The sequence below is a fragment of the Rhinoderma darwinii genome, chromosome 12 (genome assembly GCF_050947455.1).
Source record: "Rhinoderma darwinii isolate aRhiDar2 chromosome 12, aRhiDar2.hap1, whole genome shotgun sequence".
In the NCBI taxonomy this organism is placed as follows: domain Eukaryota; kingdom Metazoa; phylum Chordata; class Amphibia; order Anura; family Rhinodermatidae; genus Rhinoderma; species Rhinoderma darwinii.
The window spans coordinates 39,261,595-39,276,671 of record NC_134698.1 but is presented as its reverse complement, the minus strand read 5'-3'; the positions used below and the strand labels follow the sequence as shown (position 1 = coordinate 39,276,671).

General features: G+C 41.3%; 1 protein-coding gene across 2 annotated transcripts in view; it reads left to right on the top strand.

The window, feature by feature from the left end:
* The window catches only part of ARHGAP5 (Rho GTPase activating protein 5), an 84,252-nt gene that overhangs the window by 51,970 nt on the left and 17,205 nt on the right, over positions 1–15,077 (top strand). For both annotated transcript variants that reach the window (XM_075844695.1, XM_075844696.1), the window contains one exon: positions 5,795–5,939. In XM_075844695.1, the coding sequence (XP_075700810.1) occupies positions 5,795–5,939 (145 nt within the window). The remainder of the gene's footprint in view (positions 1–5,794; positions 5,940–15,077) is intronic.

Below are 15,077 nucleotides of genomic sequence, written 5' to 3'. Positions count from 1 at the left end.
TTCCAAAACTTTCATCTTCTTCTGGTGAAGCTATTCTTTAGTTGATTTGTGGGTATTCTTTCAGTCGTTGTCGTGCTGAAAGTTGAAATTCATCTTTAGCTTTTTAGCAGAAGCCTGCAGGTTTTGAGCCAATATTGACTGATATTTGGAACAGTTCAGAATTCCCTCCACCTATACTACAGCCCCAGTTCCAGCTGCAGAAAAACAACCCCAAAGCATAATGCCGCCTCTACCATGTTTCACTGTGGGTATGGTGTTTTTTTGGTGATGTGCAGTGTTTGCTTTGCGCATACCTTTTGGAATTATGGTCAAAAAGTTCAACCTTGGTCTCATCAAACCAGAACACGTTTTCCCACATGTTTTTGGCAGACTTGATGTAGGTCTGTGCAAAACCTTGGATGGGCTTGGATGTTTTTCTTTGTTAGAAAAGGCTTCCGTCTTGCCACCCTACCCCAAAGCCCAGACGTATGAAGAATATGAGAGATTGTTGTCACATGCACAACACAACCAGTACCTGCCAGAAAGCTCCTTTTAATGTTGCTGTGGGCCTCTTAGTAGCCTCCCGGACCAATTTTAGTCTTGTCTTTTCATCAAGTTTTGTGGGGAGTTCAGTTATTGGTACTGTCACTGTTTCATATGTAATCCACTTCTTGATGACAGTCTTCACTGTGTTCCATGGTATATCTAATAACTTGGAAATTCTTTGGAGCCCTTCTCCTGACTGATGCCTTTTAACAATCCGATCCCTTTGATGTGTTGTAAACTCTTTACGGACCATTGCTTTTGCGGTCACATGCAACAAAGTAAATGTCAGGAAAATCCTAATTGAACAGCCAAACTTTATATGAGGTTACTCAGTCACCTTAAATAATGGCAGCTGTGTACTGACTACTATTTAACATGAATTTAAATGTGATTGGCTAAGACCCTGTTCACACGGCGTTTTTTTGCCGGCAGAAAATTCTGCCTAGAAAAATAAGCTCCGTTTTTTGCCGCTATTTTTTCAAGTTTTTTCCGGATTTCTTCAACAGGCAAAGGGCATAGCCTAAACCCCGTAAAAAAGACGTGCCAGGGTTTTCTCCGTCTCCCATTGATTTCAATGGGGTTTTTGACGCGGAAAACGCCTCAAGATACGGCATGTCGCTACTTTTTCCCACAAGCGCTTTTTCTCTGCTTGCGGGAAAAAACTAGGCCGCCTCCCTTTGAAAACTATAGGAGGCAGTTTTTTGCCGCGGTTTCTGCCGCGAACGTGTAGAAAAAAAAAAAACTGTGAACAGGGCCGAATTCTGAACACAACCACATCCCCAATTATAAGAGGGTGTTCACACTTATGTAACCACATTATTGTAGTTTTTTTTTTCTTTATTTTTCCCCTCTAAATGATTTCAGTTTGTTTTTCATTGGAATTGTACAGATTATGGGTCACATTAAAGAGGCTCTGTCACCACATTATAAGTGCCCTATCTCCTACATAAGGAGATCGGTGCTATAATGTAGGTGACAGCAGTGCTTTTTATTTTAAAAAACGATCTATTTTTACCACTTTATTAGCGATTTTAGATTTATGCTAATGAGTTGCTTAATGCCCAAGTGGGCGTATTTTTACTTTAGACCAAATGGGCATTGTACAGGGGAGTGTATGGCGCTGACCAATCAGCCTCGTGCACTCCTCTCCATTCATTTACTCAGCACATAGGGATCTTGCTAGATCCTTATGTGCTGTCTTATACTAACACATTAACAATACTGAAGTGTTTATACAGTGAATAGACATTCCACGGGATGTCTATTCATAATCTCTTCACTTCGTTACTGTTTCTATGGTAGTTACAGCAGAGGAAGCGTGATCTCGTTGTAACCTGTCATATACAGCGAGATCTCGCAAGATCACGTTTCCTCTGCTGTAACTACCACAGACAGAGTAACGAAGTGCAGAGGTTGTGAATAGACATCCCGTGGAATGTCTATTCACTCTCTAAACACTTCAGTATTGTTAATGTGTTAGTATAAGACAGCACATAAGGATCTAGCAGGATCCCTATGCGCTGTGTAAATGAATGGAGAAGAGTGCCTGACGCTGATTGGCCACTTGGTCTAAAGTAAAAATACGCCCACTTGGGCATTAAGCAACTCATTAGCATAAATCTGAAATCGCTAATAAAGTGGTAAAAATAGCAGTGCTTTTTATTTAAAAAAAACGATCTGTCACCTACATTATAGCGCTGCTCTCCTTATGTAGGAGATAGGGCACTTATAATGTGGTGACAGAGCCTCTTTAAAGGTGGAAAAAGTTCTGAAATTATTCATCTTGTACTGACTTTGTAACATGACAAATAGCTGGCATTTTAGGTAGATATGCGATCGGTGGGAGTCCGACCGTTGGGACCCCACCAATCAAGAGAGTAGGCTTACCTTGCTGTTCCTGAGAGCCCCATAAAAATGGAGCGGTAGTGCGCATGCCTATTTCTATGGGGTTGCCGAAGATAGCGATTGGCATATGCTCTACCGCTCCATTCCTATAGGGCACCAAGGAACGGCAAGGTATGCCCGTTCTCGGGATCGAGGGTCCCAGCAATCAGATCTCAATTGATCAGATATTTATCACCTATCCTGTGGATGGGTGATAAATATTGATTATGGGAAAACCCCTTTAATATTACAATCCATACGGGCTCTCCTTGTTGGGTACTGCATCAGTTGGGAAAGGTAATTATCTTTAGTGATCGACAGAAACCGGTTTACTTTATAAGATCCACAGGTTTCAGTTTTTCCAATTAATATTTGAGTAGTTAAAGTTCCTCATAATAACCTCATTGTGATTTGATGCCTTATCTTATTCACTTTTAGTAGCCGATTTTCTATGGATTCTGTTTTATTTAGTGACCAATTGCAAACTCATATCAGTATTTTATATTTTATCCTCCATTTATTTCTAACCAAAGCGACTCCACATAAATATATATTTTTTGTGATTCTTTCTGAACAGACAAACCCTGTAAGTTAATTGGCCAGTCATATCATCCAGCCATGTCTCAAAAATCTCGACTGTCATTCTTTTCCTCTGCCTTTTATTAAATTCAGTTTGTCAATTTTATTTGTCAGGCTTTTAGCTTTGGTTAGCGAAACTATTATTAACTGTCACTAACTATTCTAACCACTCTCTCATTTCCATCCCCAGTTTTATTGATAAATCAGAGTTTCATATTTGCACTCGACAGGTGTAGTTGTCCTTCCCCCGATCTCTAGTTTGAAAACTCCTCCAACATTCTAGCTAACTTCTCCCCAACCACAGCTGCACCCTTCCCATTCAGGTGCAGACCATCCGAAGAGGCGGTAGCCAACAGAAGTCGGCCCTGTTCTACATGATCCCAAACTCTTCCTTTCTACACCAGCTATAGTGCTACTCTTATCTCCTGCTGCCACTCTTTTGTGTGGCACAGGTAGTATTTCTGAAAATACTACATTTGAGCTCCGTGCTCTAAGCTTACGGCCCAAGTCCCTGAAATAGTTTTTAAGGTCATTCCACCTAACGCTAACTTCGTCATTTGTACCAATGTGCACCATAACCGCTCGGTGCTCACCAGCCTCTCCCTGTAATTTATTAACCTGATCCACGATATGTCAAACTCGAGCACCAGGAAGACAACCGTGTTCGACAATTCTGTTCTTTGACCGATTTCCCCGTCTGTTCCTCTTCTGCTTAAATCCCCCACCCCTCTACCAATACCTGTCTGTCCTGCCCTATACTCCTATACCCCTCCTTACTGGAGCTTACATTCCCTTGGCTGTCAAAGGAAGTGTCTTGCTGCACCAGTTCTACCCCCAAAACTGACATTCCCCTCATCCGCCAACTTGGCAAACTTGTTGGCGGGTGACGGATCATAAATAGCCTCCTTGACTCTTTTTCCCTCTGCCCTTCTAATTGTTACACTTACCCAGTTAGCTGCGCCATTTTCCTACAACCTCCATGCTACCATCCTCCCCCACATTTGCCCCAGTCAGTGCCTGTTCAGTGAGCAGCAAACTTCTTTCCAAATTATTAATGGATCTCAGCGTTGCAAGTTGCTAATTTAGATCCAGGATCTGGGCTTCCAAACGTGAATGTTTCTGCCTAAAACAATGGGCTTCTGATTGAAATTGTTCCTGACATCATTGCTGTATTTTTCTCCTGTTTTAGAGAAGAGTTTGATTTGACCTAAATTTTCTATTCAGCTTTTTTTGGTGAAAAAAACAAACCAACTGCCAGTGAGAAAATCCTGAAGAAAATGTTACAAGTCAACTATTGCAGGCTTGAAGCCATAACACAGTGTTCTCAAAATGCATTTGTTCTATTGTATATTTTGTTTCAAAACTTTTTAGTATAATAATATATTTTTGCATTACCTAAAGATTGTTTTCTAGTAGCTAATGGTTCCTCGTGAGTATACATTAGAAGTTCTATGCATAGTCCGCTCTCTACATAAGCGCGTACTCTACAGCAGTGGTGCACAACCTTTTTTGGGCCAAGGGCAACATGGTCAGATTGTACCACTCACAAGGGCCGCAATGCACCCTGAAGGGGTATTCCCATCTGAGACCTATCGACAGTATATGCCTTAAATGTCCGTATGACAGGTGGGGTTTCATCTCTGGCACTTACACTTTTAGGGATTATGTGGATCCTCTGTTCCTTTTTTGCACTCCAGTGAGAGAGCGTGAAGGTGGCCACGCATAAGCACGGATCTCTTCACTGTAATTTATGGTAGTTACTTCTCTAAACTACAATGGAAAGCGCAGCATTCATGCGTAGCCACCACTCCACCCCATTTCTTCCTATCTGGCATGCCAACTAAAGAATAATTACCAAAAATGGTGCTGCTGGAGATGGCCTCATGGGGCACTTGAGGTGCAAGTTGTGCATCGGTGCTCTACATAATCTTCCTTGGTTAAAGCCCTCAATTACCAAGCCCACAAATTCCAACTTATGGGGGGAATTTATCCACCTTTCACTTTTGGCCTTTTTATGCCACCCTCAACACTTTTTTTGTGAAAAGGGGCCAACATTTAGCTCTTGATTTTAAGTCTTGGACGTCGCATGCTAAAGGCCCGAGCCCCCCCAGATCAGACTACTATTGGACAATAAAAATACATTTGAAAAAAGTATGCTCAAGTCACTGCTCCTCTTCTCCCCTCGGTGTGCGGTGGCGCCTACAAGGTCCAGATGCCGAGCGGTGCCAGGAAGATGTATGTGACACAGCACTGATTACGTTGAGTGCTGTGTCGCATATAAGGCCCTGATGCTGCTCGGCATCAGGACCTTGTATGAGCCGCAGCATGTGGAGGGAGCATGAGGGGACCCGGAGGGGAGAAGTGAAGTGAGTATAGTTCTTTTTTTTTTTTACATTTTATGTCTGATGGGAAGAGGAGAATGGATTGCGTGCGGCCGGATGAAAGACGTGACACGTTTATAAAGAGGCATTTGCCTCTTAATAATTGTTACATCTTACGTTCACTTTCTTTATATTAAGACTGGCGTATTTATTTGGGAAAAGCATTATATGTACTCTTTTTATAATTTATGCTTGAAAAGAAACTATTGCTCCTAATTCTTGTGCTCTAGTCTATTGTACCGCTACAAAACCTTTGCTTCAATTTCCAGCTGCTCAGTCATGCTTTCAGTTTCTTTGAATGGGGTAATAATCCAACAATCTGACCACAAGCTATGGTAGTGGCAATGTTTTCTTTAGATTTTATGGTGACTGTTCAGACCCTGTTAATCTGTAAATGTTCTAATATTCTATTTCTCTATATGTAGAAGAAGAAAAATAAGCCGTTTAACCCACCAACACGTCGGAACTGGGAAAGCAACTACTTTGGCAAACCCCTGCATGAACTTGTGACTCTTGAGAAGCCTATTCCTGTGTTTGTGAAGAAATGTGTGGACTTCATTGAGGAGTCAGGTAAGACGTCATTAGTAATCCTGTGAGTTTATAAACTAATCCCAGAAAGCCCTATTCAGTGGGAGAACCTATAGTTCTTACCCTTTTCATTTAGCATACTGTCAATATTTTGCTGCTAGCAGTGTCTGTAAGGAGATGATTTTTTAATATTTTATTAGCTTTCTCTGTTTCACACTATGATGGGTACATAATGCAGAGACGTAGACAAATATAGGAGGAGGTCAATGGCGGGGCATCAGTAAAGGAGTATAAAACCCAAGGTGACCGAAGGGGACAACATTATATATGGCTACTTATAATGTGAGGACACAAAGCGTAGAACAATAGTAGTCTAAAGAATGTTCTTGTACAACTGTGACAAATCTTAGGCGTTCGTGCATCAGGAAAGTAAAAAAAAAAATAAGTAGTAAGGAAGTTGGACAATTCAGACCAAAAGGCAGCCACATAGCATGGAGAAAATCAGCACCACATTTTCCACCTCCATCCTTTAGCACACCACAGCAACACCAGCCAAACCTACCTTCACATCAGACTCCCAGCAACACCAGCCAAACCTACCTTCACATCAGACTCCCAGCAACACCAGCCAAACCTACCTTCACATCAGACTCCCAGCAACACCAGCCAAACCTACCTTCACATCAGACTCCCAGCAACACCAGCCGAACCTACCTTCACATCAGACTCCCAGCAACACCAGCCGAACCTACCTTCACATCAGACTCCCAGCAACACCAGCCGAACCTACCTTCACATCAGACTCCCAGCAACACCAGCCGAACCTACCTTCACATCAGACTCCCAGCAACACCAGCCAAACCTACCTTCACATCAGACTCCCAGCATCACCAGCCAAACCTACCTTCACATCAGACTCTCAGCCAAACCTACCTTCACATCAGACTCCCACCTTCACATCAGACTCCCACCTACTTTCTTGTGTTAACCAGAAATAATCTGTTATCAGAGCAATATGGGAGATGATCGGGCTGCGCGTTGGCGACTTATTTCAGTAGAATATCCATGTATCAGAGCACTTGTGAGTTTACTGTATTCTCTTCAATGATTTACAGCTTCTCCAATAGTGAGGAAGGTGTTAAGGAGCTGTTTGTTCTGTGTGAAGCGTCTGGTAGGCAACACAAGCTGTGAGATTTGTGCCCAGCCACAGGCTGCTCCAAACAAGAAGGGAGAGAAGCAGATGCTGTCACGATCGGCCACCTAAATAAACAGAAGAATCAATTGTAACAAATATTCCACGTTTATGCATAGGCCTGATGCTAGATTATATTGCTCTGTATATGGCATGTAATGTGCCTCCTACATATAGATCTTTAATAATTATGCATGTTTAGCCCAGGTCTTTAGGATGTTGACTTGTCCTTTTTTATTCTTACTTAATAAAATAGTTATTTTTCTAGCACAGTAAGGTTATGCTCACACGTGGCGTACTTATATTGTATTTCCGCAGAGTAAAAATATGCTGAAGACAATTACAATGTATGCCTATGGGAAAAATATTCTGCAATGCCGACAGATTTCTCTAGATTCTTGCGTTCTAAAATATTTTTCCCATAGGCATACATTGTAGTTTTTCTGCGGAGGTCTCCCGCCTCTAACGGCTTAGATGCCACGGTTGCTGGTCACTGCAGCAGCCAACGGGGTTACACTGAATTCTCCATAATCCCCCCCCCCCCCCCCCCCAGTGCCGGATGTCGTGAAGGGGTTAAGGAGGCACGACTTGAATTACTTTTCATTATTATTGATAACCTTGATATAATAGCACACTAGACCTAATTCTTGAGTGTTTCAATTCACAAAATATGGACAGATTTTCATCCATATGAATGTTCGTGTGGTTTCCGTATGTCATCCATTTTTCGCACCCATTTTTCTCCTCTGCGAGAACTTCCTGGTTTTACATTACTTTTTCTTTTATTTTTTTTGTCGTTTCTTTATCAACCGATCTGTAAAAAAACAAACGCACTGATGTCCGTGATCTTTTCTGTTTTTTTTTGTTTTTGTTTTTTACCACACGCCTATAGACTTCAATATTCAGGTCTAGTCCGCAAAAATACACCAGATTAAGAAATGCTCTGAGTTTCTCGTAAATGGCACACGCTCCATTGAAAAAAACACGTATAATGTGAATAGCCACATTTAATTGTATGGGTCAGCATCCTGTACGTTGTGAAGACTTGGAGGACCTGTCTCTCTGATTACAGCGTGGTTTGTCTTTTTTTTTCCTGGACTCCCCCATTCCAGAGATCTGTTGTGTTGGCTCCCTCTATGCTAATTTGCTGTAGTTAGCCAACAGGGTGGAGCTAGCTTCCCTGCCCATGAGCTTGAGGGCAGTTCACACTCTGTTGGCTAGCTACAGCACGTTTTATCATATAGGCAGCCAACACAACACTGGGTAATCTCTGGAACGGGGGGGGGGGGGGGTTGTTTCAGGGAAAAAGAGAAACGTTGCTGGAATCTGGGAGACTGGGCTATTCATGTCAGTGGACCAGTACAACTTATGACCTATTGACAGGTCCTCTTTAAGGGAATAATGCAGATTGTTTGCGGCAGTGGATAATTAGCAACCACAAACCGTACACAACATATGCACGCTTCACTCCAAATCTACTTCTTTAACCCCCTAACGACCAGCATATAGTCTTTTTACATCAGACGTTAGGGGTAGTTCTTCTTAAGCGCCGCCTTTTCATGTCGGCGCTTCAGAAGAAGTTTTCCAGCATCGGGCAGGGTGCGCCTAAAGCCCGGACTGTTGCTAACAGCCTCGGGCTTCATTGGCGAGCGCCGCATCTGAGTGGTTTTAGAGGGACCTCTTATCCCACCAGCATCCCGCGATAAAATTATGGGGTGCGGATTGTTTCTATGGCAGGCTGGGGGCCTACAAAGGCTCCAGGTCTTCCTTTAGAGAATTCTTGTTGGGCCATGCCAGAGGCATGGCCTAACAGATGCCTGTCTGTTTTACACTGACAGGCATAACACACAGTGTATTATAAAAGCAATCAAAAGATCGCACGTAAAGTCCCACCTTTTCCCCTTACAAAATACTTTATTATGGAAAAAAGCGAAAAGTTACACATATTTGGTATTGCAGCGTTTGTAACGACCTCAACTATAAAACTATTACATTGTTTAACCTGCATGGTAAACGGCGTAAATTTTTTTTTTTAAAAAAACAATGCCAGAATTGCTGTTTTCTATTTATCCTGCCTCCAATTTTTTTTTTATAAAAAAGTGATCAAAAAGTAGCATGTACTCCAAAACTGTAGCATTAAAAAATATAACTCGTCCCGCAAAAAAACAAGCCCTCGTACAGCTATGTCAGCAGAATTAAAAAGTTATGGCGACACAAACAAATAATTTCGAAATAAAAGTTTTTATCGTGTAGAAGTAATAAAACCTAAAAAAACAATAGAAATTTGGTATTGCTGCAATCGTAACAACCCGCTGAATAAAGTTATTACGATCTTTATACCACACGGTACACGGCGTAAATTTAAGACTCAAGTTTTTTTTCCTATTACCCCACCAAAAATGTAATAAAAATTAATAAATAAATAAGTACCCCAAAATGCTGCTATTAAAAAAAAAAAAACTTGTCCCGCAAAAGAACAGGTCCTTAAAGGAACAGTGTCATCACAAAATTTTTTTTCATATGTTCAAGATGTTAGTGCTTTATTAAAAACGTTTATATTTATTTGTGTTTGTGTTTTACTTTTTCTTATTTTTACACTTTTTCTTCCCTATGGGGGCTGCCATTTTTTGTTCCATTTCTGTGTGTGTCGATTAACGACACATACAGACATGGAATACGGCAGCCACAGTCCCATAGGGACTGCGAACGGCTCCCGTCCCATTCACTTGTGTGTACGGCGTCTGTGTGGGAACTGCGCATGCGCCGCTCCCACACAGTCCAATTTGAAATTGGCGCCGTCCGGCGCCATTTTCCTGTGGACCGGGAGTCGCGACCGGACAGTAATATTACTACTTCCGGTCGCGGCTTCCGGACTTGTGCACTTGGACCAGCGGCAGCAGACGGAGCGGACGGGCCGGAGGGAGCCGTGGCGGCAGGAGCAGGTAAGAGATTTCAATGTATGAACCATTCGTGTTTGTGTGTGTTTACTAATGTATGTAAACCTACTACACTGTGTGTTAGCTCAAAAAATGGCGACACAGTGTAGGAGGTTAGACCGTTCAAACCCCTCGTTTATCCCGGCACTAGCCAGGATAAAGGAGGGGGGGATGCTGAGAGCTCACTAGAGCGAGGGCTTTTTACCCAATTTTGCAGCAGAAAAGCTATGTGGTTGCTTTACCACATGCAATGCTGCAATTTTGGGAATGGCTCCATCTACTGACCAGAAATGGTAAATACTATAAATTTGAATCCAATTGAATCCAATTTATAATATTTCCTGACTCGTGAAAAAAATAAAAAAAATTTGAACAATGTTTAATCACCTACACACTAAATGTTTAATTAAAAAAAAAAAAACATGTTTTTCTGGCGACAATATTCCTTTAAACAGCTAAGTCGACGGAAAGCGTTGTAGCTCTTTGAATGCGACTATGGAAAAACGTAAAACATTGCTTGGTCAACCAGGTTTAAAATACTTTTGGTATTAAAGGGTTAATAGTGCCTATCTGCGTACAGTCAACCGGAGGATGGAGTTTTATATACTCTAGCTCCTTGGCCATACTCACGTGCACACATTATTGGACAAGCCCCAAAATTGTGTTTTCCTGAAAGGATTATCATGCATGAATACACTCCAGATATTGCTCTGTAAAGAGATGAAGCGATTATGGGACAGAGACTATCCCAATGTCATGACCGGTATTGTGGATCTGATGTGCAATAGGAAAGAACAATACACTATTATGGCCATCAAGATGCAATGGAAACCAGACGGAACTGACCCTGACGGTGGAATTACGCTTCCTCTGCTGTAACTGCCACAGACAGAGTAACGAAGTGCAGAGATTGTGAATAGACATCCAGTGGAATGTCTATTCACTGTCTAAACACTTCAGTATCGATAATGTGTTAGTATAAGACAGCACATAAGGATCTAAAAGGATCCCTATGCGCTGCCTAAATGGAGAGTAGTGCATGACGCTGATTGGTCAGCGTCATACACTCTGTACAACGCCCACTTGGTCTAAAGTAAAAACACGCCCACTTGGGCATTAAGCAACTAATTAGCATAAATCTAAAATCGCTAATAAAGTAGTGAAAACAGATCGTTTTTTTAAATAAAAAGCACTGCTGTCACCTACATTATAGCGCCGATCTCCTTATGTAGGAGATACGGCACTTATAATGTGGTGACAGAGCCTCTTTAAGGGTACTTATGCCAGAGTACCGCCTCTTCACGGGGCTGTGTCATAAGCCCGGCACGGGTGTCCTGTGCTGGCTAAAGCGAGTGTCGGGCTGTCTAAAGATAGCTGGGCACCTGCTCTAACGGGTGAGATCGATTTCAACATCGATCTCACCCATTTAACCCTTTAGATGTGGCGCTCAATAGCGAGTGCCGCATCCAAGTGATTTTGGAGGGAGGGTGCTCTCTCTCACCCCATCTACTTCATGCTTCTATGGCATCCGGGGCCCTAACAAAGGCCCCAAGGTCTGCCTGTAGTAAATGCCTGCTAGGCCATACCTGAGGCATGACCTAGCAGGTGCCTGTCAGTTTTACACTGACAGGCTATAATACGCTGCAATACAGAAGTATTGCAGTGTATTATAAAAGTGATCAGAAGATCACATAGTGAAGTCCCCTAGTGGGACTAAAAATAAAGTTATCAAAAAGTTTAATAAAGTTAATAATGAATAAATAAAAATCCCAAATAAAAAAAAAACAAAAAAAAAAAACACTTTTCCCCTTATAAAATACTTTAATATGAAAAAAAAATAATTAGAACATTACATGTATTTGGTTTTGCCGCGTCCGTAACGAACCCACCTATAAAACGATTACGTTATTTAACCCGCACAGTAAACGCTGTAAAAAATTAAATAAAAAACAATATCAGAATTGCTGTTTTCTGTTCATCCTGCCTTCAAAAAAATGTGGTAAGTGATCGAAAAGTTGCATGCACTCCAAAATGCTACCAATAAAAACTAGAAGTCATCCCGCAAAAAACAGCTCTCATACAGCTGCATCGGCAGAAACATGGCGACACAAAAACAAATAATTTTGAAAAAAAAGTTTATCTACTGTGTAAAACTAGTAAAACATACAAAATCTATATAAATTTGGTATCGCCACAATCGTAATGACCCACTGAATAAAGTTATGTTATTTATACCACACTGTAAATGGTGTAAAATCGACGCAAAAAAGAGTAGCAAAGTTTATGGGTTTTTTGCCATTACCTCCCCCCAAAAAAAGTTAATCAATAAATTATATGTACCCGATAATGGTGCAATTAAAAAATACGTGTCCCGCAAAAAAACAAGACCTTATACAGCAATTTATTTATTTATTTCAGTTACCTATATAGCGCCAACATATTCCGCAGTGCTGTACAGAGGTCCTCTTTTACTGTCCCCGTTGGAGCTCACAATCTAAATTCCCTATTGGTAATGTTTTTGGGGTGTGGGAGGAAACTGGAGTACCCGGAGGAAACCCACGCAATCACGGGGAGAACATACAAACTCCATGCAGATGTTGACCTTGGTTGGATTTGAACCCAGGACCCCAGCGCTGCGAGGCAGCAGTGCTAACCACTGAGCCCATATGCTTTTTCGACGTAAAAATACGTAGCTCTTGGAATGCGACAATGGAAAAAACGTAAAAAATAGCTTGGTCGTTAAAGTCTAAAATAGGCTGGTCACTAAGGGGTTAAAGGCCCAGCCACGTGCACTGCCCCTCCAGCCTCCTTCATATAGAGCTTGCTTCTGTCCTCTCTATTATAGCATTATTCGGCTTTGCTTCTGGCGCTTTTTTAGATTTTATATTTGCTACATCCTCGGTTTTCTATGGTTGAGGGGAGGGGGAGGGCAAGGAAATCTTAAATGTTCCACTTACATTTATGGACATCTCCGCTCTGTAGCTTGAGGCGAATATTTTCAGCAGAGCATATTTAAAGATGGCTGGTAATGTGCGGCACACATTTCATGTAACGTGCTTCCATTGTTTCACTGCCTTAGGAACCAAATTCAAGCTGGATCTTGTTTTTCTAGGCAGGTGTAAAACGGACGTCATTTCATCACTTGTATTTACATTGATAGGTTTTTGTACAGTAAAATGACTGTAATCTGGGATCAACAGATCCAAGAGGTGCTGGATTATTAAACATTACTAAATGTGGACTCGTGTTATCTTTACGAGTGATTCTGGATAGAAGCTACAAAAGGGAATTCAGATTTCCCTAGTCTGCATTCCCAGCGCGGTCACCAGAATACAGGCTGCTGAAAAACCCCAAAAAGTGAATCTACAATTTAAAGGTACTTTCATGTTAAGAGCTGTAGCTACAACAGCAACAGTAAAACGCGTTTAATATATGTAGAAATGTAAGGGTGCCTTTTACACGTTTTCACTGCATTGTGGGAAATCCGTTGTGTGGTTCATATAAAGCAGGAGAAAACAATCTGCTATTAATCTATTTTTTCTCATTGACAAATCAAAAAACACTCTGGAAATATTCTTCAACTACAAAATTGAAAAACGCTTTGAAAATTAACTAGTAAGATACCTGGATTTCAGAGGTTGTTTTTTCTTTGCTGCGTAAATCGTGGCATTTTACTGCTGCGGGTTTTGCTGCCTAATTCTGTAGAACTACAGGGATAGAATTCGCAAGCGGAACTGCGAGAAATTGACATGCTGCGGTTTCGATAATATGCACCACGGGTCTGTTTACGTCCCGAAAAATACCGCAGCGTGCACATGAGTTTACCTGGAATCTCATTCACTATGCTGGTACTGTATTACGCTGCGGCAAAACCGCACGTTATATTCATCGTGTGCATTGACCCTCAGGGTGTATTCACGAGTCTTCTTTGTTTTTTTTTTCTGTGATTATTGTAACCGTGGCGCTGCAGAAATACAAAATTTTTATGGGGGGGGGGGGGGGAACCAACAAATACAAAACCCCAAAAAACTGAGTTTGCTGTGCTTATGAAAATTGTGGGGTGAAAAAAATTGATTTACTTACACACAAGAAAAAAATAATAAATAAATTACTTACATACATACATACATACATACATACATACATACATACATACATACATACATACATACATACATACCTTGGATATGAATGACTTGGTAAACGGTAATCAGTAGTTGATGTTTTAGTAGCCATGAAGTCTTGGGCTACGTCACGGTCAAAATGCATTTTTTTTCCCCCAGAAACGCGGTGAAAACGCATTTTGACAGCGACGTTTGAACCCAGCCATATAGTTTAATACCTCAAATATCAGCAACTACAACTGCTTAGGTGACAAAGTGGCAGAGTGAAATACAAATTTCTTTCTATTAGCATGTCTCATTATCTCTGCATGCTCATTAACTGCTTTTATGCTTCGGGCAGCGTTGTGGTTCATCAGCATGGTTATGTAGTTGTGGTAATTCTTCCGTTGCAGCTGGTTTCCGTTCTGTAAAGTTTCCATTTTTTTAACGGAAACAATAGCGTAGTAATAGACAAGGCTATTAATTCCGTGAAAAAAAAACAACTTTACAGAACGGAAACCAACTTGAACGGAAGCGTTCCCATTTAAATCAATGGCAATGCAAAAGGAAGCTATAGTTTCCATTCGGCTTTCCGTTCATCTGTTCCTTTAACAGAATGGATGAATGGAAACCCCAAATGGAAACAGACGCTGATGTGAACAGGGCCTAAGTGAGTAAGAATTAGAAGCAAGGAAATTTGCCAGTATTTTCAGTATTTTCATATGGATCCCCAGGGTCCAATTAGTTTAGCACACTTGTCCAACAGAAAAGCCAAAAATGTTTTCCTTTCTGAATACATGTGCCATGGCGGTCTCTGCCTGCCAGCAATGTACATCATAAAATTCTCACCTGCTTTTCTCTGTACTACGTTTGGACATTTGATCTTGTTATACCCATGACAAAGGGTATGATTTACCTTAAAATTTATGCGTATATACCAGTTGCATTT